The following is a 24,114-nucleotide window of genomic DNA, read 5'->3' on the forward strand; positions in this document are numbered from 1 at the left end:
CAGACTCAGGCCTTCTAAAGTCTAGTCTAGTCTAGCATATTTCCACCCCTAGTTCGAATGCAACAATGTTAAATTTTTTTAAGAAGAATTTTGCTGTCTATTGTGGTTTTCTCTAACTCAAGAAATTAATCTCTATTGTTGTCATCCTCGACTCAATAAATTAATCTCTATAATTGTGCCTAAAGGATACCCGATTCTATAAATTTCTTGATACTAAAAACATGAAAATTATAAGGAGTAGCTTCTTCAAAATCGAATTTGCTTTAAATTGGACACATCTCTTTCTTCTTAATCAAAGATTTTGGGTTTGAACACAACAGTGTTAGATTCTCTTGAAGAAGAGTTTTATTATCTATTATGATTTTCTCTGACTCAAGAAATCAATCTCTAGTGTTGTCTTCCTCAACTCAAGAAATTAAAATCTATAATTATGCATAGAAGATACTCGATTTTATAAACTTTTAATACTAAAATCACGAAAGTAGTTTCTTCATAATCAAATATGTGGTAAATTTAGTAGTTTCTTCATAATCAAATATGCGCTAAATTAGACGCTACGCCAACTAAACACTGGTGTAGCGGAATAGAAGCGGACAAAAATTAGTAACAAATTAATCTTAACGGTACCATTAGAGATGCTCTAGAAAGCCAAACCAAAGGTGAATTTGATTGTGATATATGAATAAAGAGAGTAATGAATATGGATAATGGAATCAATTTTGTAGATAAGGAAAATGTCCTTTCCTCCAATGTGCAAAATCTAAACCAGAAACAGGCCATTTTCAGCAATCACTCATGTGGGCCTCTTTCCTAAGATCATGAAATTAGGTTGCCACAAACTGGGCCCACCAACAAAGAATCTGCTCAATCAGTGAGTGAGAGAGAGAAATCCAAGCCAGAGAATTTTCAACTATAATAAGGTTTGTCATTGAGGATATTTATTGCATAAAGAGAATAAAAAGTAGGGGAAATTTGAAAAGTAGATCAAGAGGAAGAACCTAAGAAAGAAGAGATAAACATGGACAAGTTAACTTCCAAAAGAGAATCTTTGTGTCCCTTGTCATGTTGTTGGGGTGTCACTGTTTATATACATCTACCTATAGAGACTATACTGTACATTTCTGTATAATAATAACTAAATGCTAACAAAAATACTTTACTTTACCGGCCAATGTTGTTCTTTGAGTAAAAAAGAAGAAAAATATAAAATAATAGTCAACAACTCATAGTCTCTTTCTCTTATCTAAGATTCTGTTTTTGTGGTTGTGTGTCATCTGCAACAAAAAAGACTTATCAAAAAGCTGATTTCTTCCCTCTTTGCTAAGTTATCCGGCACTTAGCACCGTTACTTCTGAAAAAACGTGTCTCCTTTATGTCCGTTCAACACATCACTGAAACTTGTGAATACATTTAGTGTATTGATTTTTTCAGATTATTATCAGAGTCAACGTTTCAATATCGATATCGAGTCTGGTGTATGTACATCATAACTACTATAACATTTTTCTCTGCCAACAAAATTATGCTCTTCTGTCTCGTTAAATTGATAGCTATGCAGACACATTTGATTGTGGAGATGAGATTTCGAACTCACAACATCTCACTTATTAATTTTTGAAAGGTAAAACTCAAGTTATTAAGCCTAACAAAAAATAAATTCTTCTTGGTTTTCACACACAAGGACAAACATGGGATAAAAACTAGGTATTTTTCATTTGGTAAAAAGCTCTGATTTCATGGGAATAAGCCTAAAACAGTATCTGCAATTCTTTCTCAATTTCAGATATCATCTATAAAGTAAGAAGAAAGGACCAACATTTTGGGTTGAACTAGTAAAGAGAATAAAAAAAGGTATCATGATGAGTTCCCATCTAAAAGAATTATAGACAAAGTTAAGTGAAGACCCTTTACCTCCTTTTAACAAGGTGAAAAGTTAAAGCAAGTTGAAAGACTCAACTCATGCAATCAAGTTCATCATTGAAAAAACTCTCTTCTCTAAATCATATTCCATCACATACTCAAAGAGGAAACATTAACACATAATCTGGAGCATCAACACCTCTAATAAAAGACCTGTTGGTGACAGACACTGACACAAACATTTATGATTCTATTTATTTATTCATCTTTTCAAATTATTATCGGTCTCACTGTGTCAGTGTCATGTTCGGGGGTGTCTGTATAAACAATATGGAAATAAAACTCTTAATTATTACCATTTTGAACAGAAGGATGATTCAATTTCTATAGTATCATAAACATGCTTGATTTTTTATTAGATCCAAAATTACAAGGTTTTACAATGAGAGGAAATGGGTTGTAAAATCAACATATAAATGTTATATTATAAAAACATGAAGAGTTATGCTTAAGAAAATCTTGTAATACAAGAAGATAGTTTTGATTTGGATTTCGATTTCAACTAAAGAACCTAAACATGTTCTACACCTCAACAAGATTGTGAAGTTTATGGTTCTTCACAAATCAAAAGAATTAAGAAAAACAAACCCTCTTTTTTCTATGTAGGCCTGATTCTTTTGTGTCCACCTTTTCCATCTGATTTCACAGCACCACTTGAATCTCCTTCTGAAGTAACATCAATAGATTTCGTAAACGAACTCGAAAGTTCGGCGTATAAATCGACGACTCTTCTAATATTGTTGTTGAGCTCTTTAATAAGTCCAACATTCCTGCTTAAATTATCGGGAATCTTGGACTCGTGATTCTGGTTTATCTCGTTGATTAATAACCTGTTCTGATCCAAAATGTTCTGCACTTGAACAAAACTCTTCTGAAAAGTACCCAAAATCTTTGTATCAATTTGTGTTCCATTTCCAATGCCAGAAAATGTATCATCCTCCATTCTTGTTATTTAGAGTCAAAAAGCCAAAATTCAAGTCAGAACCAACCCTGCAGCATCATCATACATAACAAAATATTAAAAAGAAATGACATAACAATTGTGAATAATAATTTTCTGCAGAAATTTCACTTTTCTTAAAAGTGAATAAGTAAGATGTTGCGGATTCAAAACCGCGCATCTAGTCGGATGTCCCAACACAACTACCAACTGAGTTTGCTTAACGGGACCTGCAGAAATATTTAATATGTCGACTCGCGGGTTCGAAACCGTTCATCTGCAGTTAGATGTCCCAACACAACTACCAACTGAGGTGGCTTAACGAGACCGGCAGAAAATTTAATATGTTGTCGCGAGTTAAAAACCGCGTCTCTGCAATGGGGTGTCAAGCACACCTACCAAATGAGCTGGCTTAATAGGACTTGCAGAAACATTTAATATGTTGAGTCGCAGGTTCGAAATCGCGCCACTGCAGTTGAATGTCCTAATACAGCTATCAACTGAATTGATTTAAAAGAATTTGCAATAACATTTAATATGTTGAGTCGCAGGTTCGAACCCGCGATTCTGAACTTAATGCGGTTTTATTATAATTTTATCAATAATCATATCCTACAATCTGTACAGGCCTGCACTAAAAACATAACAGAGAGACAAAACGTGAACAGTTTTGGAATTTTTTAAGGCATTTTGGCAGATGAGACAAGGTCTGTTGAAAAAATCATGACTTCCATTAGTTACTTTTCCAGAGCAAATGGAATCAAACTATAAACATGAATAATAATAATAATTATTATTATTACTACTAATTACAAGTACTAATACAAGTACTATTATTATCATAGATAGTGATAATAACTAATAATTTTAATTATATATATTTTGAGCTGGAAAAAAAAAAAGCAGATCCCATTTCCATAAAAGGGTACCTTTTGTTATTGTACTCAGAAAAATATTTACCCAAAAGCACAGAGTTTCATAAAAGAATCTCAGAAACTCAAATTCCCTCAAAAATAAAAAATCAATCATTAACCTTTTACAACAAAAAATTAAAAATTAAAAAAAAATCATAAAATAAAAAACTTAAAATAACTAACAGCATATGAATATTGCATTGCTCAGAACTAAAAAACAACAGAGAAATTCAGAAATAAATATTATAATAACAAGTAAATAAATAAAAAAAATCAAAATGTTGAAATTACGGATAGAATTGTAAAATTGTTGATTTCAAGAAACAACAAATCTCAAACTGTAGAGATCTTCTGAGAAAAATTGATGGAATTAACGAAATCAATGTATGAACAAATAAAAGAAAAGATTAGCTAATTTTGAGCAGAAAACAAAATTTTTATTTTTCTATATAAAACAAAATTGATGAATAGTTTAATGATAATTTAATTATGAATTATTAATATGATGAATATGATGAAAATTACTACAGGTATAGAATAAAAAAATGGTACCTTATGAATCGGGAACATTATATTTTGGAGAAGAGTGAGATTGGAAGATGAAGCGGAAGAGTGATGGTGGTGAAATCTCCGGAGCGAAGGGAGAAGGTATGTGTGTGTGCTGTGAAATGTGAATTGAATTCTTTGGTTAGAGAGAGAAAGAAGAGAGAGAAAGAGGAGAGGGAGAGAGAACATGTAGATTTGACAGTCACGCTCACGTTTGGACGCTTTTCTTGTCTTAATGAATTTTTAACAATAATACCTTTTTTTTCTCGTAAGGATTTAATGGTATTTTAATGTTTAGTATACAACTTTTTTACCGAAAATAGTTGTTTTAACTTTTTATATTATTTGTTTATTGATAATTAGAAATTTAGAACGGGTGAGGCTTTTGTCCATATCAATAGAGAAATTGTATCCAATTTATTATTTACATTTTTTAGAGTTTTTTTTAATAAGGTGGAAAAATGGATGTCACGCTCATTTAGGTCCGCTCTATTTGAGTTTGAGTATGTTTAATAGCAGAGTGAAAGGAAGAGATCAATGTAGATATTTGAGTTTAAAAAGCTAAGTCTTTTTCGTTTACTAACGAGTTGATAGATCGGTCCGCTAATTTTATTTTACAATTTAATTTCTTATTGAACTAGTAGAAGACCCGTGCGTCCGCTTAACATTTTAATAAAATAGGTATTGTTGTGATAGTGTCCCGTGTGAAAATTTATATCATATTTCTCTATTTTTTCAACTTATGCTTCTCTTAATTATTTCATATCAAGACAATAAAATATTAAATTAAACATGGTCACTTCAATAAAATAGGTATTGTGATGATAGTGTCCCGTGTGAAAGTTTATGTCATGTTTCTCTTAATTTTTTCAACTTATACTTCTCTTAATTATTTTATCTCAAGACAGAGCGGAATGATATTGATACGTGGAAACATCGCCACTGTCTTAGCGGAACTTTTTTAAACCTTAGCATAATTATCTCTCAACTTAGTTGGAAAAGAAGACAATGCAAATGTTATGCATAAATCCATACCATACCTTCATTACAGAAAACTCTTCAATTCACTTCAATTGCGCCAAATATTTGCATTATCGAGTCTCATTCGAAAGTAAAAGTTGAGGCATATCATTTAATTTTAGAAGGCTTAGGAAAAATAAAACCTTTTAGTGTTTTACTTGTTTTCCTTGTTGGGCGGATTAAACACGTTAGTAGTGCTTGCTACACCTCTAGTCAGATCACTAAACTCATGAATAGACCAAAAATGCTTCCCTGCTTTATGAAATTTCAGATATATAACACCATAACCAAGCTGCACCACAAATACACATAAAACCCATTAAAAACAACGAATCAGAAGGTGATGAAACTCTATGATGATTAGGTTAAACATAATACAAAGCATGAATAAACATTTGAAAAAATTCTCTTCATGAAAACCAACAACAAAGAGCTGATAATGTAAAAATCTGAAAATAGATTTTATATACCATACAGGAAAAAGGGTATGGAGATGTGATGCACTTATATGAAGATTAGGGTTTGTTGATGAACCAAAATCAATGGTGGCCGATGAAAGGGGTGACGACCGTGTTACGTTTTGTTGATGAACCGAAGGTGGTGATGGTCGTATAAGGGTGGAGAAAGTGGTTATGGCGACTAGGGTTGGGGAAGGATAGAGAGACGAGAATAGAGGAAATCGGTATGAAGATGAAGAGAGAAGTTAGTTCCTTGAATTTCTTGCGGAGAGAGAAATGAAAGTGAGATATGAAAGAGGTAAAGGGTTAATGAAAGTCTTTTATCTGGGTAAAAGACTTATTCAAGGAAATTTGCAAGGAAATGGGGAAGTTAGGGGACAAATGCTTTACCCGACGGGTATTGCTGCGTACTTAGGAAATTTGAAAAATTATGTGCGACACTTGGACCATTCAAAGGTTTTGGTTGGTTTGGAAAATTTGATTTAGTCAATTGCCAATAAGGGTTTTTCATAGTGCAAAATGAAAAGCCCCTAAAGTGTAGAATGGGGAATTTGGTAGCACTCTCCATTCTTAGTTAGGTAGTTGATTTACAACTTTTAAGTATTATCAAAGAGATCGACAAAAGATATTTCTTAACAATGCATAATAGAATTTCAACAAGTATTATGGTATGTTTGGATATGCGTCCAAATCACACATTTTAAAGCTATCCAACTGGGAAAAAGAGAAGTTATAAAGTGTAGCTTCTGATTCAGACACACGTCTGATGGGTTTCCAATGCAGAAACAAACATACAATTCATGTCATTGTCATATTCTTCAACATAAATAAAAAAACATAACTATAACACCAATTAATCAAGGTTGTAGTGATATAGTTGTAAAGATCTATAATAAAGCGATACGGGACCAACCCTCATTAAGCGCCCGCCCTAAAATATGTCGCCTAGGCATGATCTACAATCGATAAGTAGCTCGCTCTGAGGGGAAACGTGGAGGGTGACGTGTACACAGTCCATAACCTCGTGTGGAAGAAGTCATGACCATGATTTTCTAAGAAGCAGGCAGCCAACAAGTTCCCTAGATAAGGTAGAGATATTAGTACTTCTCGGGATTACCTAAATCCATACCCATAGGCATCTATAAATATCTCATCCTTAGGGTTAAGAAGAATCATTATGATATCCATCAAAAATACACCAAATACATAGTTTTTACCCTCGTGAGCTTGCTCTCTCTCCACACAGAAAACACCTCCAAAGCAGGGCTTCTCACCCTCATGAGCTTTCTCTCTCCATACATAAAAACACCTTATAAACAGGGCTTTTCTCACTCGTGACCTGGCCTTAATACCCAAAATGTTAACACCTCTAACGATCCCTACCAGCCTATGAGTATCACACATATGTACTTTATTTAGCAAGTACAAAGGTCTTTTGTGAAGTTTTTCTTAGGATCATGATAATACAAATGTACAATACTAAAACTATAATAAATCTAAAATTGGTTTGTAAATGTGTCATCTCTCGATAACTCATCGAGATGTTTAAGTATAAAGATTAAGTTGAAACTTACCTTAACGTGTGTGTCATCGGAGAAGAAGAACAATAAAATCGAAGGAGTGACTTGGATGATGGAATAAAACAACAATGAATTACAAGGATAGACACGATTGGAAATGAAATAAATGGAAAGAAATTTAATTTCTAGAAGGATTGAATAATATAGTATTGTTATAAGAAGAGGGAAGGTTCGATATTTTACCAGTAAAGAGAAAAAAAAATAGTGAATTGGTCTTCTCAATGCGCTGCCCAATTATCATTATAAATAAATAAAAAATTTAGAACAAAAAGATTGCGGGCAAAGCCCCATTTGCCCACACAGTTTCACCCCATTCCATTTTCTAAACAGGTTAGGCGGAACGAGCCAATTTAAAACACCGAGTCGAAAATTTTGCTCTGAACTGTCAAAAATGATGGATCAAACGGGTTCGTTCAGTGGACCCGATTCATTTACCCATAAATATTGATTATGTAGTAATAATCATTAAAATTTCACACTTATAATTGTGAATATAGTAAATTTGAGGTTTGACAATGACGTTTAATATAACAATATTGGTTTTTATAAGTTAAATGATAGTAAAAAATTTATTTCTAGAATAAAATTAATTATTAAAATGTTTGTATTCAATATAAAAGAATGGAAAAGGATTCTGTCCGCTTAAATTTTTACTCGAGCTAGAGCAGTCACCGCTATTAAAACTTTTTTTTTAAATATTTTCATTGCCTAAAATTCCATCATGTAACGAAAATAATTAACATTTAACAATAGATAGATTATCAATATTGTTAAATTGAACATATCTAAGTAAATTAAATATGAGATCTTACAATTTTGGTGTAAACTTGAATTGTATAATTATCAATTTGATTCCTAAATTGGTATGGCGTTAGTTTTTTTGTGTGTAATGAACTCATGATCACTTTTGTTCTTTAATTTTGTTGAAACTATCACTTTAGTCCTATTAGTTTACAAAATGAATTAAACTAATTTGGTTTTATTTAATGCAATTGGATTTAGCGTAGGGTTTAATTCGTATTTTTGTTTTTAAATATAATCTTAGTATTAGATTTAGTTTTACTGAATGAACTATGCATAGCATGCGAGAAAGATACAAAAAGATCATGTATTGATTTTAATAGTTATTGAATATGAAATGGTTAGATGTATTTATATAATAGGTTTAACCAATTCCTATCAAACTTTCTAAAAATAGTTATCTGTTTTGGTTATATCTAATAAATTCTTCAGAAGCACATACTTCCTCCGTCTCATAAAAACATCCTATCTGAGCAATGCTTGAGAAAATGATCGAATGCGTTAGTTTTGATAAAAAAAACTAATATCATTTACTATAATACTCTTATTAATTGTAGTTGACTAAAGTAAAAGCTAATAAGTAGGGGTATAATAGTGGAAAAATAATAATAAATGATGCATTGAAATTGTAAATGGACAATTATTTTAAGACATAAAAAAAGTGCAAATAAGACACTTTTTATGAGACAGAGGGAGTGGTTGTCAAAAGAGGAAAGCAAAAATTGCTTTTTATTAATGATTTGAAACAAAGCCCTACATAAGCTCACTTTTGTCTTGGGCAGAACAAAAGGAATTATTTTAAATAGCCCGACACATTACTCTTTCGCCTTGGGCAGAGCGAAGGTTTTTAAAAGATAGAAAATTACTTAGACTCATGAACAACAAAAGAGACTCATGAACAACAAGTTCCTCTTCAATGATAGCAGCTATGTCCTGTTTATTTGGATTGATGTATCCAGTACTTTGAAAAGTCTCATGCAGAGTCTTGCTGCAGCTTTCATACTCAGATACTTTTCCTTTTTAACTTATGGGATGTGAATCCTAGACCACTTTTGTTCTTGTTGGTGGGAAGTTCAATAACTTGCCCCCAGCCTTCGTAAGATCCTTAGGCAACCACTTGTTGGGCATCTTTCTAGGATGAAATAGACGCACCAGCTTTCTTTCCGTACTCAGGATTGGCAATTTCCAAAGCTTGGAATTGAGCTTCAAATTCTTCCATATTAGGGACAGAAGATAAATGACTTACAAACATAGTTTTCTCTCCATAAATAGTAATCAACTTATCTTTTACAGCAAACTTCAGTATCTGGTGGAGAATGGATGTAACAGCTCCAGCACTATGGATCCAGGGTCTTCCCAACAAACATCTGTAAGCGGGGTAAATATCCATTATCTGAAAAGTGATTTCAAAGTCATGAGGTTCGATACGGATAGGAAGATCAATATCTCCAATCACAGTGCGCTTTGAACCAACAAAAGCTTTCACAACAATCCCGTTTAGCCTTATAGTTGCCCCTTGATAGGACAGTCTTTCTAAGGTACTTATGGGCATGACATTCAAGGATGGAGATGTATAAGGCATGATTGTGCTCCAGTCCTTCCGGGGGAAGTTCTTCTTTACTAAAGCTCAACACATTGTTGACGGTGATGTTAGAAATAACATTATCAAACTGCTCGAGAGTCGCATCTTGTTCAATGTAGGCTTGCTTTAGAACTTTCATTAGTGCATGCTGGTGAGCTTTTGAGTGTACCAATAAGGCCAACAGGGATATCTTTGATTGTGTCTGAAGGAGTTGGTCAACTACCTTGTAGTCACTCTTCTTGATTAAATTCAGGAATTCTTCTGCATCATCATCTTTAGTTTCAAAGACGGGTTTAGGGATAACAGGCTCTTCCCTAGGCACATGCTTCTGAGGAGGAACTTGTACAGACAAATTACTTCTTGGCTTAGGAGGAATTGGTGCAAATAAACGACCGCTTCGAGTCATTCGGCTTATATCAGCAATGTTCACAATAGTCGACTCAGGTTCAGGCTTAACTTCTTCTTTCCCTGTTATGATGGTGGCACCATATCTCCAAGGAACAGTAGTACTTGAGTTGTAAGGAAACGACTTTGGCATTTGAATTGTGAGAGGAATAGTAGCCGTGTTTTGACTATCATAGGATATCTCCATAACTTCGGGGACCGGGAACTCAGCAGTCACCATATTAATGTCATCATCTCTTTCATAGGTAATGTGGAGAGTCCTCTCATCCAACATCTTCTGAATTTCTCTTCTGACTTGACGACATCCTCGGGGATTCACAGAAAAAATTCTACAGGAATTATGATCATGTTGAAAGAAAGCCAACCGACATAGCCTTATATGCAGTAGGACCAATGGTTCTCTAATGAAACGAATATCCCATACTTGGTACCTCCCAGGGAATCCTTGCATCATATTAATAGAATGAGTATCTTCACTTCTTTTCCTTCTCGATATACTGATGACTCCTCTATCCAACAGCTTCTAAAGATCATTGATCACAGTTTCACACCCTTGAACGGAGTTTGAGCAAACTGAACAAGCACTGTAATCGTGAGGAGGAAAACAGTTAAGTCCATAGAATACAATGTGCATTTGTACAAAAGATCGAGTTGATTCCCAAACATCATGTAAGTATTCATAACCGGGCTGAGTCTGTATTGCATTGACAGTCCCATGGTTAGGTAGTGGATTATTTTGAACATTGGGGTTAACATCCTTGAAGGTGAGCATGTTGCCTCGAACCAGTTTCTGTACTTCACTCATTAGAGGATAACAATTTTGCACAATATGACCAGGAGCATTCTTGTGAAAAGCACAACGAGCATCCGCCTTGTACCAAAATGGTGGATTAGCAGGAGGAGGAGGATCCCTCAGCTGAACTAGATTCTTTTGAAGAAGCAAAGGCAGTAATTCCATATAAGTCATAGGATTAAAAGGCAGATACTTCCTTTGTTGATTCTGTTGAGGAGCCTGTTGTCGAGGCTGTTGAGGATGAGGCTTCTGCACATTCTGAGGTGGAGCTTGGCTAAGAACTGGAGTCACAACAGCAATTTGTTGTGGCTGATACCGTCTTTTTCTTCCTCTTGAGATGACACTGACAATTTCTTCTTGGCAAAGTTACTGCCAAATCTTTTGATGCCACCACTAGCTAGTGATGAACTGGCTTCTTTGACTAGGCGACCTTCTCGGATACCTTCTTCAAGCCGCATCCCCATGTTTACCATTTCAGTAAAGTCATTGGGAGCGCTTGCTACCATTTTCTCGTGATAAAATGTGCTCAGTGTTTTGAGGAACACCTTGGTCATTTCTTTCTCTTCCATGGGAGGAATGATTTGAGCAGCTAGTTCACGCCATCTTTGCGCGTACTCTTTGAAGGACTCTTTTTCCTTTTGGGGCATAGCACGAAGTTGATCTCTGTCCAGTGCCATATCAATATTATACTTGTACTGTCTGATGAAAGCTTCACCCAGGTCATGGAAAGTACGAATGTGGGTACTATCCAAACCCATATACCATTTCAAAGCAGCTCCAGATAAGCTATCTTGAAAGTAGTGAATTAACAAGCGTTGATCTTCGGTGTGCATGGACATTTTCCTTACATGCATGATTAGGTGACTGTGAGGACGGGAATTTCCTTTGTATTTTTCAAATTCTGGGAGTATGAACATGGCCGGAACTCTGACATTCGGAACCAAGCATAAATCATTCACTTCTTTTCCAAATTGATCTCTTTTTGCATTTCCAGGAATTGGTCTTCCAATTCTTCCAGTCTACCCATACCTTCAGAAGGAGCACCATGGAAAATCTGTTCGTTGTGAAGAGGAACAGTGTTTATAACAGCAGGAGTAGCAGTCATAATAGCTTGAAGGATGGTTGTTTATGGAACAGGAATCTGTTGTCCAGCCAATTGGAAATCCATATCTATCCCATATGGCCTAGTGGTTGTAGGATTCGTCACAGGAATTATAGGAATTGCAGGAATCTGAGCAGTCTCTATCTCGGAGACCACAGTAGTCTGAGCTTAGGTTAGTGGCTAATTCTGAGCAGTCACCAAGTCTTGAACCATGGAAGTTAATCTTTCAATACAAGAGCGTATGACATCAACCTCTTCTTGCCATTCTTGATCATCAATAATACTGTCTTCCATTCTTTGACGATTGGCGCGAGTATTATACCGGTGCGTCAGCTTGACTCTGAGGAGAGAGAGAGGAATGAATAAGACTCTGACTCAGATGTGTATGTGAATGTGAATGTGGTATGATGCATGCAATGCAATGCAAAAGACTCTTTTTATTAATTCTCAAAATATATCATAATATCTTTCAAGGATTTATTTAAGAGTTTTGTAAATGTAAACACTATATAGTAACTTGAAAAAGAAATTTCATTCATTAATAATAAAGGGACAAAGGTAGCCTTGGTACATATAAGGGTCATTGAGGGTCATCGAAGTACCATTTTCTTTTGATAGCATACAAAGGAACAAGGGACAACCAAGTCATAAACTACTTTCAAGAGTTACAAGGTAGAAACAAACAAAGAAAGCTAGTAAAATCCAAGAGTGGTCATCAAAGCTTAGTGAGAAGTATCCATATCATCTTGAGTCTTCTTCTTCTTCTTCAGCTTGACCTTTTCTAGCTTTTCAACAATACTCTTCCATGCAGCTTCTTTTGGAGAGATATCTTCTTCTTTTTGCTTCCTTTTCTTTTCTCTTTTATACTTGGCAATGGTAGCATCCTTAGCTATGAGCCAAGTGTCTTGAAGGAATAGTTGATCATTCTTTTCTTTTAGCACTTCTTCATAGGATTCTTCCAACATTCCTACTTCAGCATCAGAATACTCAAACTTCTTCTTCCAATAGTCTCTTGAATTCTTCATTTTTCTTAGAGCTTCTTGGAGACTTTCAATTGTTGAAGGAACTACAATGGGTGGTACATACTCTTCAATTGGGGGTGCAGATGTTCCAGGGAGAATAGGCATTCTCATTTCCGCAGCTCTGGTAGTGACCCAACTATCAAAGGGCTCAGGAAAAAGATCCCCTTTGGTATTCCAATCTTTGATTTCTTTTCTATGGCTTGGATGCCAACCGTTAGCAATCCTTTCTCTAAACTCCTTGTTCTCAACTCTTTCTTCCAGAAAGAATCCCTCCAATAAATTGCTCCTTGGTCTTTTGTCCATAGGAAACCCAAATTGACGACGAGCTAACATGGGGCTATAGAAGATTGCTCCTTTTGTACCAATGAGGGACACATTAGGGAAATCACCACAGCAGTCTAAGGTCTTCATTCTACAAAAGTGATTGTTTGTCCAAACAATCTTAGTGTTGGTAAGAGTCATGATCTTGTATGACCATTTCAATCCTTCTTTCTGGCTCCAGAATAGATGAGATATGTACCACTTGTATAACAAAGGAGTACAACAGGTAACCATTTCCTTTCCATAGGAATTTCTAAGATGAATAGAATAGTAAGTGTCCCCAAGTAAGGTAGGAACATGGTTCTTCTTCATAAAGATCTTGATGGCATTCATATCAACAAAGTTGTTAATGTTTGGAAACAAGAACAATCCATACAACAGCAAGGCAAAAACAACTTCAAAGTCTTCTTCCTTTCTTTCTCGTGACAAGGTGAGAGCTTTCTCAATTAAGAACTCAGCAGGTAATCCAGGTAATCCTCCTTTAATAACCATGTTCTTTTCAATTTCTCCTTTTCTCAAGTGAGTAGATTTTGCAATCTCACAAGTCTTGGGATCTTGTTCTAAACCAGTGAAAGGAATTCTTCTGGTAATAGGTAACCCAATAATGCTTGAATACTCTTCCAAGATAGGCAATAGTTGGTAATCAGGGAAGGTGAAGCAATGATATGATGAGTCATAGAAGTGGATAAAAGTGGAGAGGAATCCTTCTTCCATCTTGGTTCTGAGGAGATACAACAATCTTCCATACTTGCTACAAAACTTGTCTTGATCAACAATCAAAGATCCTAGCTTTCTTAATTCTTCCACCTCTAAACTCTTGAAAGTATATTTCTTGGTTTTTCTTTTTTAAGGTTCCATCCCTATAATGTTTACAAAACAAAAGGTTTCTTTTAATTCCTTGAAAGATATTATGTTTTTTATGCATGGATGAATGAATGCAAACATAGCAAAAACATGGGCTTGAGGGTTCAAAGTCACGAGCATGGAGCCAAAGGTCTACTCATCCCAAAGGTGTGTACTATGGTTATTTTGTACCTGTAGATCAAGGTTCTATTGTTTCCCAGACTCAAGCAGCCCAACTTGGAGATTGTAAACTCTGTATCAACATACTCATTTGAACAAAATCCAAGAGAACCTCATATGAGCGTAGCCTCATGTAACAACTATTCTGAAAATGAATCCAGACATAGTTTCCACACTACATCTTAATGGCCAAGATTGGTTAAGGTTTTCTAGGTCCCCAGCTTCTACAGCCTAGTTGAACGCAACGATGTATTCCCAACTACATGGTCAACAAAGTTACTTCCAAAGAGGCCTCCACTGAGCGATGGGTCTCAAATTGACTTCTTTGGGACTACTCCCTTGAGATCAAAATGACTATACCAGTCTCCTATAATAAGTGTACACTCTAAATCCGAGTTAGGATTTGTCTCACCACAAGGGGCATGATTCCCTTTCCCAATACAACCCAATAAAATAACAAATATACACATAGAAAAGCAAGAGACAAAAATGAAAGGTTAGGTATAAAACAATAACAATAACAAAAGATAACAAAAACAAAGATTGGGTCAACCCCACCAAAGATACACCAATAGTTTGATCACTATCCCCAGCAGAGTCGCCACTTTTCTGTAGTGGTGAATTTGGTGAGACTAGAGTCATGGGAAGACTTAGCTCATTTTAATCAGAGTTGCCACCCCGCTTTATTATTTCCAAAAAGGAATTGGTGAAAGAGCGAATAAAACTCACAGAAGTTTTTAAAATCAAAACTAATAAACTTATCATAGATCTGGCTACGGAGGGTTTGTTATACAAGTGGAAGATTTTAAGCACCCCTCATATCCATGGTACTCCATGGGAACCTCTTTGTTTTTGTGTTATTATCTTTTGTTTATAAATAACCTTCTTATAAAAAAACCCATATGTGAAAACTTGTTTGAAATAGAGTGTGGGGATGGGAAGAGAAGTTTTTGAAAGTGAGCTCGATAAGATATCACATCTTAGGCCTACATACCCTTTAGGTGCAATAGGGAAGTCAGAGCTTCTGTAGTTCCTCTTTTAAAAAAAGGGAAAAAAGGGGGCCAAAATCTTTTTGGGTGTGAGCTTTAAAATACTCACAAGTTTTTAAAATATGGTTAAGCTTTAAAATACTTAACAAGTTTAAAAGAAGATTAGGCTTTAAAATACCTAATAAGTTTAAAAGGTTAAGCTTTAAAATACTTAACAATTTTGGAAAAGGAATTATGCTTTAAAATACCTAAAAAGTTTTAAAAGGTTAAGCTTTAAAATATTTAACAAATTTAAAACAAATCAAAGAAGGACCAAGTTTTAAAATACAAGGTCAATGAGTTAAGAGAAGTTTCACCGGGAATAATTCATCTCTTAACACCAAGGTTTAAAAACAAGATCAATGGATCAAGAATAGTTTCACTGGGAATAATTCTATTCTTAATACCAAGGTTTCAAAACAAAGGGGTTTTGGCTAAGCTTTAACAATACTAAACCATAAACAAGTGAAAAGCTTTAAAATACTTAACACAAAAGTAAAAGAGGTTGGAAAAGAATTTAAGTACCTTGACAATTTAGTCAATATCATTCCCATCCTTTGGATAAAACATCAAGCTTAAAATATTAACAACAAATACCTCATGTATGTACAAGAACAAATAAGTGAGTGTTAACAAGCAAGAGATGGATGTATCTAAACCCTTGGATTCAAATCATGTATGAATGATGAATGATTAATGTGATAATTAAACATTGGGTTAGATAAACAACAATAATAACAAGTAAAAATCACATGGATATAAAAATCAACAAGTATGTACAAAGATAAGGATTAACAATTAAGCACAAGACATGGATTAAAATCAACAAGTATGTACAAAGGTAAACATGGATAGACAAAGATCAACATGTTGCAAATTTTTGGTTAGGGTTTTAAACCTAAGGTTTTCAAATTAGGGTTTTAAATTAGGGTTTTTAAACACACCTAAACCTAATTAATTTTAATTGTTAAATACCAATTTCTTTAAGAGAAATGGTCTAAGGGTACATAGATAAGTGAAAAACACTCTAACCTAACCCTAAACAAGTATTGACAAAAATATACTAAGTCACTTTAGAGAAATATTCAAAAAGAAACATATTTTTGTTGATTTTTTCATATATTAATATACTTGTTTTTGATTAATTTTTAAATGATGATAAAATAAATATTTTTGGGATTTTTAATCATGGTATTAAAATACACTAATTAAATAAAACACACAAAAAAGAAGGGATTAAAAAGATTAATTTTCCTATTTTTGGTGATTTTTCAAAGTTATAAAAAAGGAAAGAAAGAAAACAAGTGATAAAAAGGTAGATTTGGCCCTTGGAGGAATTGAACTCAGGACCTTCACTTTACCAGCTCAAAACAAGACCACTGGGCCAAGCGCCAGTTGGTGATCATAAGGCCCATTCAATTGTCAAAATATCAAAACAAGCCATAAAACCTTGAAAAATAAAAGAAATAAAAAGGTCTGGGGCGAGGGGGATTCGAACCCCAGACCTGGGACGCGAAAGGACTAAATGCGCGCTGATGACCAAGTGAGCTAATGATGTATTCAAACAATACACGCCTTGCAATAAATATAAAATAAACTTGGTCATGAATGGAATTTTTCCAGACTTCATCTTCTTCCTTGAACTCACGAAGAACAACCATGGCGCTAAGTTTGAATTTTATCAAAACTTAATCAATTTAAACAAAATAAGACATCAAAATGATCAGCATTTAACCACGAACTCAACCATATGATTAACAAACATTTAAACACATTTAAACATGAGAATTTCTGGATTTTTTGTATGAACCCTGAAAATTGCTTTTTAAATTAAACTCTCAAAACACATGATCAAGCCCTAAAAGGTTAGGGCTTTTCTTCCCTACATAATTCTAAACAGAATAGGAACAAGTTTCAATCAAAGTGATGCTTAAACAAGTATGCACGAATTCAAGGTTCTTACCTCTGAAAATGGCTTCGTGCAGAGCTATTCAAGGGACCTGGGAATGCCTCGATGATCCAAACAACTTCTATTAACCTCAGGGAAGCTTTTAGGATGCTCAAAAACTCTTGATTGTACCTGAAAAACAAAACTCGATTTCACCTAGAACTTGAAAAATTTATGGTGAGTTAGCTATGAAAATGGTGTTATAGATCCACAAAAGTTGTTTGGTTAGTTTCTATATGATGTTTAGAAGCTAACAAACACAAAAGGCCTGAAAATGCACGAGTAGATTTTGTTTTGGCAAGTTTGAGTTCAAAGGTCCTTTAATGGAGTTTTGAAATGGTGATTTCTGGTTCAAGGCCTTTGGTAGGTGTTTGAGTGTTATGGACAGTTTCTATATGTGATATAGAAGCTATTTGAAAGGTTATTTGAGTGGCTAAGTGTTTGGTTTGAGTTTGGACAAGTTATGTGCTTAAAAGCTTTGAAAATGAACCAAAAATGGTTATTTTTTGGTTATGGACCTTTAGAGAGGTTAAGGAAGGTATGGACAGCTTCTAAATGGTATTTAGAAGTTGTTCAAACCCTTGTTTGACACCCAGAACTTGTGGAACTCAAAATCACTATGAAGATGCAAGAGGTAAGAAAAGAGAATCTCAAGTGAGGTAGTGACTTGGAGAATTCTGGTGTAAGGGATGCAATGAGCAATGCACTCTATTTATAGGCAAGATTTAGTGTTTTTGGGAGGGAAAAACTCAGAAGTTTGAAGCTCACATGTGATATTGTACCATGTTGCTTCTTTATGAAGAAATGAGAAAGTTATGGTTCCCATGGTGAGTACAAACTTTAAGCATGCTTGATATGATCTTAGAGGCTTGCTTGTTGGATTTGTATTGCTTTTTCTGCAGAGGAGACATGGGAGAGGCTCAAGGAGAGTGGACTTTGTGCATAAAGCCTCTTTACAAGAATGGAAGTGTGAACTTTAGTTCCAAAAATGGCATGAAACTTGGACAATGCTTAGAACACTTGGTCCATAGCTCAAAAGCAAGTGAAATCATCTGAGTTTGGACATTTGAACAAGTTAAAATGGTTGTACTTGAGATATTTTTTCAGATTTGCAAGGGTTTTGGTCTTTGTTCTTCCCTTTCTTCATAAAACTTCTTCATTTCAAGTGTTCATGGTGCCATATTGACAAAATCATATCCCATGAATGGAGCCATGGATTTTCATGTTACTTAGATCTTTGGAAATCCCTTGATACATACTTCAAATGAGTAGTTGAAAGTTTCCTCAAACTCCTTTTGGATCATTGAAAAAAATGGCCATAAAGTGGAGGAAAAACAAGGTAAAACACTTAGAAAATTTTCTAAGTTTTTTGAACATAAACCTTGTTTGCTCAAAATCACTTATGAATAATCACTTTTTGCCAAAAGGTGATGTTGACCAAATGATTTTTATTTGAAGAGATATACAACTCTCATGTTGGAAGTTTTTTGAGTTGAGTAGGTGAAATTTTGAGATCCATGAACTAGGTCAAAGTACACTTAAAAACCCTAGTTTGACTTTTTGTTGACTTTTTGATTCTTGACGAATTCTTTGAATTTTCTTTGATCAAATCTCTTAAATATCCATATGATGATGATTTGGATCCTTAAAAGTCTGTGGTTGACTATTTTCCTCAAAAGTCAAAGGTTGACTTGCACAGTTGACTTTTTCCAAATGAGTGACTGTCTTGTGATTTTCAAATGAATCAAGCTCTCCTCTTCAAATGAATTATGTGGATGTATTATAATGATGATTATGATGACAATGATGATCCTAATACTTATGCTATGGTGGGATCTCAGTGGTCAAAAATTGGGGTGCAACAATGACATCATAACATAAGCATGTTAACTAACCCTTTCAAGGGTCTCAGGAATTTAGGACGCACAATTTCAGGTGCTATTATCAAAGACTGAATCCCTATCAAGGGGCAAGGGATTTATTTTCCTCTAGTCATGTGTCTTCAAATTCAAAAGTACATACCTATTAGGGGAAAGAGGATTTATTTTCCTCTAGCCATGTGCCTTCAAATTCAAAAGTACAAGTATCCCGAATCAGAGGCTATGACCCACTGGATATGGTGATCTTGATTCTTATAAAAGGACATTCAGAAATAAAAGTTCTTCAGACAAAGCTGCGGCCAAATCATTTTCTAATGTTGCAAACTAAATTCCCTTAAGATCATTGAAAGTGTTGCATTTGCATTCATAACATCGCATAACAGGTTTCCGCAACAAGTTTCTCATTCTCTCTCGCTGTTTATTTTAGCACAAATAGATCTCGAGCAATCAGTCAAAGACCTTCAGGCTCAAAATGCCAAATTCCAAGCTTTGATTTTGAACTTGTCCAAGGGGCAAGACGAGATGAAAACCCTATTGACCAAGAAGGAGAAAAAGCCCATAAGATCTGTGGGTGTCCTTAACATGGGAAGACGATTTCGAGGTCCACTTAAGAAAGTTGAAGAAGTCAAGGTTTTTAAAGAAGATGACAATGAACAAGACAATGATGCTAGTGTCAAAACTGATGCGAAAAGTAATCACGATTATGTCAAGCCCTCTAAGGAAGAAGGGGATTACTACTTTAAGGAAGAATATCCTGATGAGAAATACAAGATGCTGGAAGAACGCATGAAAGCCATGGAAATTCAGAAGGTACCTGGGCTAGTTTTTGATGAGCTAGGACTTATCTCAAGAGTGGTCATCCCTCCCAAATTCAAAACTCCTACCTTTGCTAAATACGACTGAGTCTCTTGTCCTAAGCTACATTTAAGGTCTTATGTGAGAAAGATTCAACCTTACACTGCTGATAAAAAACTGTGGGTCCACTTCTTTCAAGAAAGTATGACTGGAACACAACTGGAATGGTACTATCAACTTGAAGGTACCAACATTCATACCTGGGAAGATTTGGCAACTGCTTTCTACAAGCAATACCAATACAATGCTGATCTCGCGCCAACCCGTATGCAACTGCAAAGTATGTCTACAAGCTCTAACGAAAGCTTCAAGGAATATGCTCAAAAGTGTAGAGACCTAACTGGCAGAGTTCAACCTCCTTTAGTTGACAGAGAGTTGGTCGACATGTTTATGAGTACACTGACTGGTCCTTTCAATATTCATTTGTTGGGAAGTTCATCATCTGGTTTCACTGATCAGTCAACTACTCAAATGATCAATAGTCGACTAGTTTGACCTGAAAGTCAACTATGGTCAAATTACAGTCAAAACTCCTGATTTTTGGTCAACATCAACATTTTGAAGTTACATTCATCATTTGATCAAGGTTTGATCATAATTCATCAAGGAAAGTTCAAAAATCAACAAAACACAAAGTTTCTAAATTAGGGTTTTTTGACCTAAAAGTCAACAAAACTTTGACTAGCCATAACTTTCACATGGTGCATCATAAATTTACTAAACAAAGCTCAATTTGAAGGAAATTTAATTCTTCATAACTTTGCCTCTCTAAATCCAAGGCCAAAAACGCTTCATTTGAGAGATATGAGCCAAAACATTACAGGTCCTTTTCGAAAGTCAACCAAAAGTTGTTTTTTGTCAAAAGCTATATCATCAAGATAAACTCTCCAAATGCAAAAAAGGTTCCAAAGTGGCTTATATAGGACATCTTGAGCTTTCCGAAAAGTCCTAGAACACTTTCATATCTTAAAAATTGAGAGATATATTCTTTGTCAAAAATGGACAATTTTGGTAAAGTACATGAAGCAAATAAGGACCAAAATAGATTTTCTCACAAAAGGACCCAACATTTTATGATCCAATCTTGTTCCTCAAGTTATCAAAGAGGTCCATATCCAAAGCCACGAATTATTGATTGATATTTTATTTTTTTATTGAATTTAATTCATTAAAAATACAATATAAATCAAATAATTGAAAAAAATAATAAAATATTTGATTTGCTTTTGGTTTTAATCATAATCAATCATTAAAATATATATTATTTAATGCCAAATTCGTGCAAGATGATATTGGTGAGAAAAGATTAAAATTGGACACATTTAGTAAGTTTTGCAAATCAAATTTCCAACAAATTGCAATGATTGGATTCAATGAGATTTGGCCAAGTTTTGTTGACCTAAATGTTGCTATTATATAAACACAATCATTCCAGACCTTATGGACACGTTCTTGCAGCCTCCAGAATTGGTTCCATACTCCAAAATTCCAAGTAAAAAACCAAGATCGTTTTTGAAATTAGAGACCAATTAAAGGCTTGTGGAGGATTCAAAGACATTCATGGGGAACAATTGACCGATTCCCAATCACAATCGAGACCTGAGGCATCAAGAAGCGCATCATACAAGTCACGGTTTGCTTCATCATATCCAAATTCGTTTTCTTCAATTCACGCATCATTAATTGATTTTGATTGCATATTATTATTATTCATGATGTTTAGAACGAGTTTGATTACTTTAATTTGAGTTTTGGTTCAAATACAGCCGTGCTCCATTGTTAGGGTTCGTAGTTCTCAAAAGAGGGATTTTCCATTAGGGGAGATTTCAGGTCAAATTGATGGGTCCAATAGACTCGTGAGGTAGTTTACATACGATCTGGGCTATTTGTTTTTGTGTATTGATGATAATTTGCAGGTTCCAGGGGAAAAGAGCTATGGCTACGCTTGAAAACCGTCGCTACAGACTATAGCAACGGGTTGTCTGTAGCTATAGGGTTGTTGCAGAGTTTACACGACGGAGGAGGGAAGAAAATGAGGCGTGTCGCTTCCCTATTTGCCCCCGTGCGCGCACGTCAGATTTTTTAAATTTGCGGATCCAGTGAGCTTGCGTCTATGTGTATGTCGTGTATCCTCGCACCATCATCCGTCAGATCATATTCCAGATAGATCCAACATCCCACAACGCACAGGCGCACCATGAACCTCCTTGGCCATGCCACACAAGATCCTACGCTAGGTTTTCTTTTTAAATTTTTTATATTTATTAATTGTTTTTTCTAATTGTTTTTTTTTCTTCTAAAAATATTCTTTTCAAAATAACTTTTTCTTTTTTTATAAAAAAAATATAATAAAATTTATTTTAATTAATAAAATTACTTTTTTATTTTAAATTAGTTAATAATTTTAATTAGATTAAATTAATTTTAGTTTTTAAATTAAATATTTATATAATTAATTTAATTTAGGTAAAATAATCAGGGTTTACCTTTAGGTTTTCAACTTCAAAAACCTTTTTTAATTTGCCCTTTTTATTTTCCTTTCAATCATACGAGTTTATCCTGTCTTATTTTTATAATTGCCTTGGGTTTGTAATAGTAATTAGGTTTATTTTTCCTTACCTTTTGAATAATTATTGTAACTGCCCCAAAGCCCTGTAATAGTTAGTGTTTTTATTTTCACGTTCAATTCTTCCTCTATTATGTAACTGCCCCAAAGCCATGTAATAGTTGTAGGTTTTATTTTTCTACCTTTATTTTCTTCCTTTTTCCTGGTTTGTGTTTTTGTAATTCCCCCTCCCCGAAGCCTTCTAATAGCGTAGGTTTATTTTCTGCTTTTTATTTCCTGCAATATTAACTGTTACAATTTAATAGTATTGTATGGCAAGAATAAAAGCAAGCTAGCATAACCCTAATTTTCAGGATTAATATAAATCAATCACTATTGTTTCACACACTCACCTTTAGGGTATTCCTCTTATACTGCCTTCGAATAATAGTCAAGTCCCTCAGATGTAGGGATACCTTAGCCTGCTGCCTACGAATAAAATCATCACAAAAAGATCTCGTCCCTTCGATGTTGCCTACAATAAATGATCTTGATGATAGCCCCTTTCGATTGCTAAGGTATCCTTACTAGTTGCCTTTTTATGACAATTCTCATCAACTCATAGGACTTCCTACCCTCCTTATGGTATGGATAGCCTTATGGTAAACGATGACCCTCGATGATCCTTAACATCCCATGAAAGGACTACCTGCCTAACAATTGGTATGGATAGCCCCTTCAAACGAAAGACTTAAAGAACAAGAAAGACGAACTTAGGGTAGGTAGTTCTTAATTGCTTGCTCAATACTTCAAAATTAATTTTCACACACTTCTTTTGAAACATTTCAAACAAAGTGAGCTAAGCAATTAAGAGCCCATGGACAACCATGGATACAAAGGGTGCTTACACCTTCCCTTTGTATAGCCTACCCCCAAACTCAATCTTTTTCAAAAAAGGTCTTTCTTGTTCTTTTTGCCTTTCCTAATTGGATAAAATAAAAGTTGGTGGCGACTCTTCCTATCCGCAACATTTTTTAAAAGTCAGTTCTCCTACCGTATTACAGTCGTAATGAACGCAACAAATCTGTTGGGGTAGTTCCACAACAACGACGCAAGCCAGATGCACCTAAGCGTCAATTCATAAAGATTAACATGTCATTAGGTCAAGTATTGCAACATCTGTTGAAGGCAGGGATGATTGGTGTGAGGGATCCTCCACAACACATAAACACTTCCTTCGCTAAGCACAATCCCAACATGCGATGTGCCTACCAATCCAATAGTCCTGGGCACGACACCAGTTGCTGCTGGGCACTGAAGATTAACATCCAAGACATGATCGATGCTGGGGAAATTGAGTTCGACCCTCCTGCAACCCCTAACGTAATCACTTCCCCCATGCCTAATCATAACAAGATTGCTAATTTTGTG

At 34.8% G+C, this 24,114-nt stretch overlaps 2 protein-coding genes across 2 annotated transcripts; both read right to left on the bottom strand.

The window, feature by feature from the left end:
• Positions 1-2,317: 2,317 nt before the first annotated feature.
• Positions 2,318-4,546, bottom strand: LOC131638298 (protein ELF4-LIKE 4-like). Its single transcript, XM_058908850.1, has 2 exons — positions 4,327-4,546; positions 2,318-2,910 (listed from the first exon to the last, which is right to left on the bottom strand). The coding sequence occupies exon 2, from the start codon at positions 2,861-2,863 to the stop codon at positions 2,519-2,521; it is 345 nt and encodes a 114-aa protein (XP_058764833.1). The 5' UTR covers positions 2,864-2,910; positions 4,327-4,546; the 3' UTR covers positions 2,318-2,518.
• An 8,237-nt stretch (positions 4,547-12,783) lies between these two features.
• LOC131638300 (uncharacterized) lies at positions 12,784-14,118 on the bottom strand. Its single transcript, XM_058908853.1, has one exon. The coding sequence runs from the start codon at positions 14,116-14,118 to the stop codon at positions 12,784-12,786; it is 1,335 nt and encodes a 444-aa protein (XP_058764836.1).
• Positions 14,119-24,114: the final 9,996 nt, after the last annotated feature.

The sequence above is a fragment of the Vicia villosa genome, unplaced genomic scaffold (assembly GCF_029867415.1).
Source record: "Vicia villosa cultivar HV-30 ecotype Madison, WI unplaced genomic scaffold, Vvil1.0 ctg.002258F_1_1, whole genome shotgun sequence".
Taxonomy (NCBI): domain Eukaryota; kingdom Viridiplantae; phylum Streptophyta; class Magnoliopsida; order Fabales; family Fabaceae; genus Vicia; species Vicia villosa.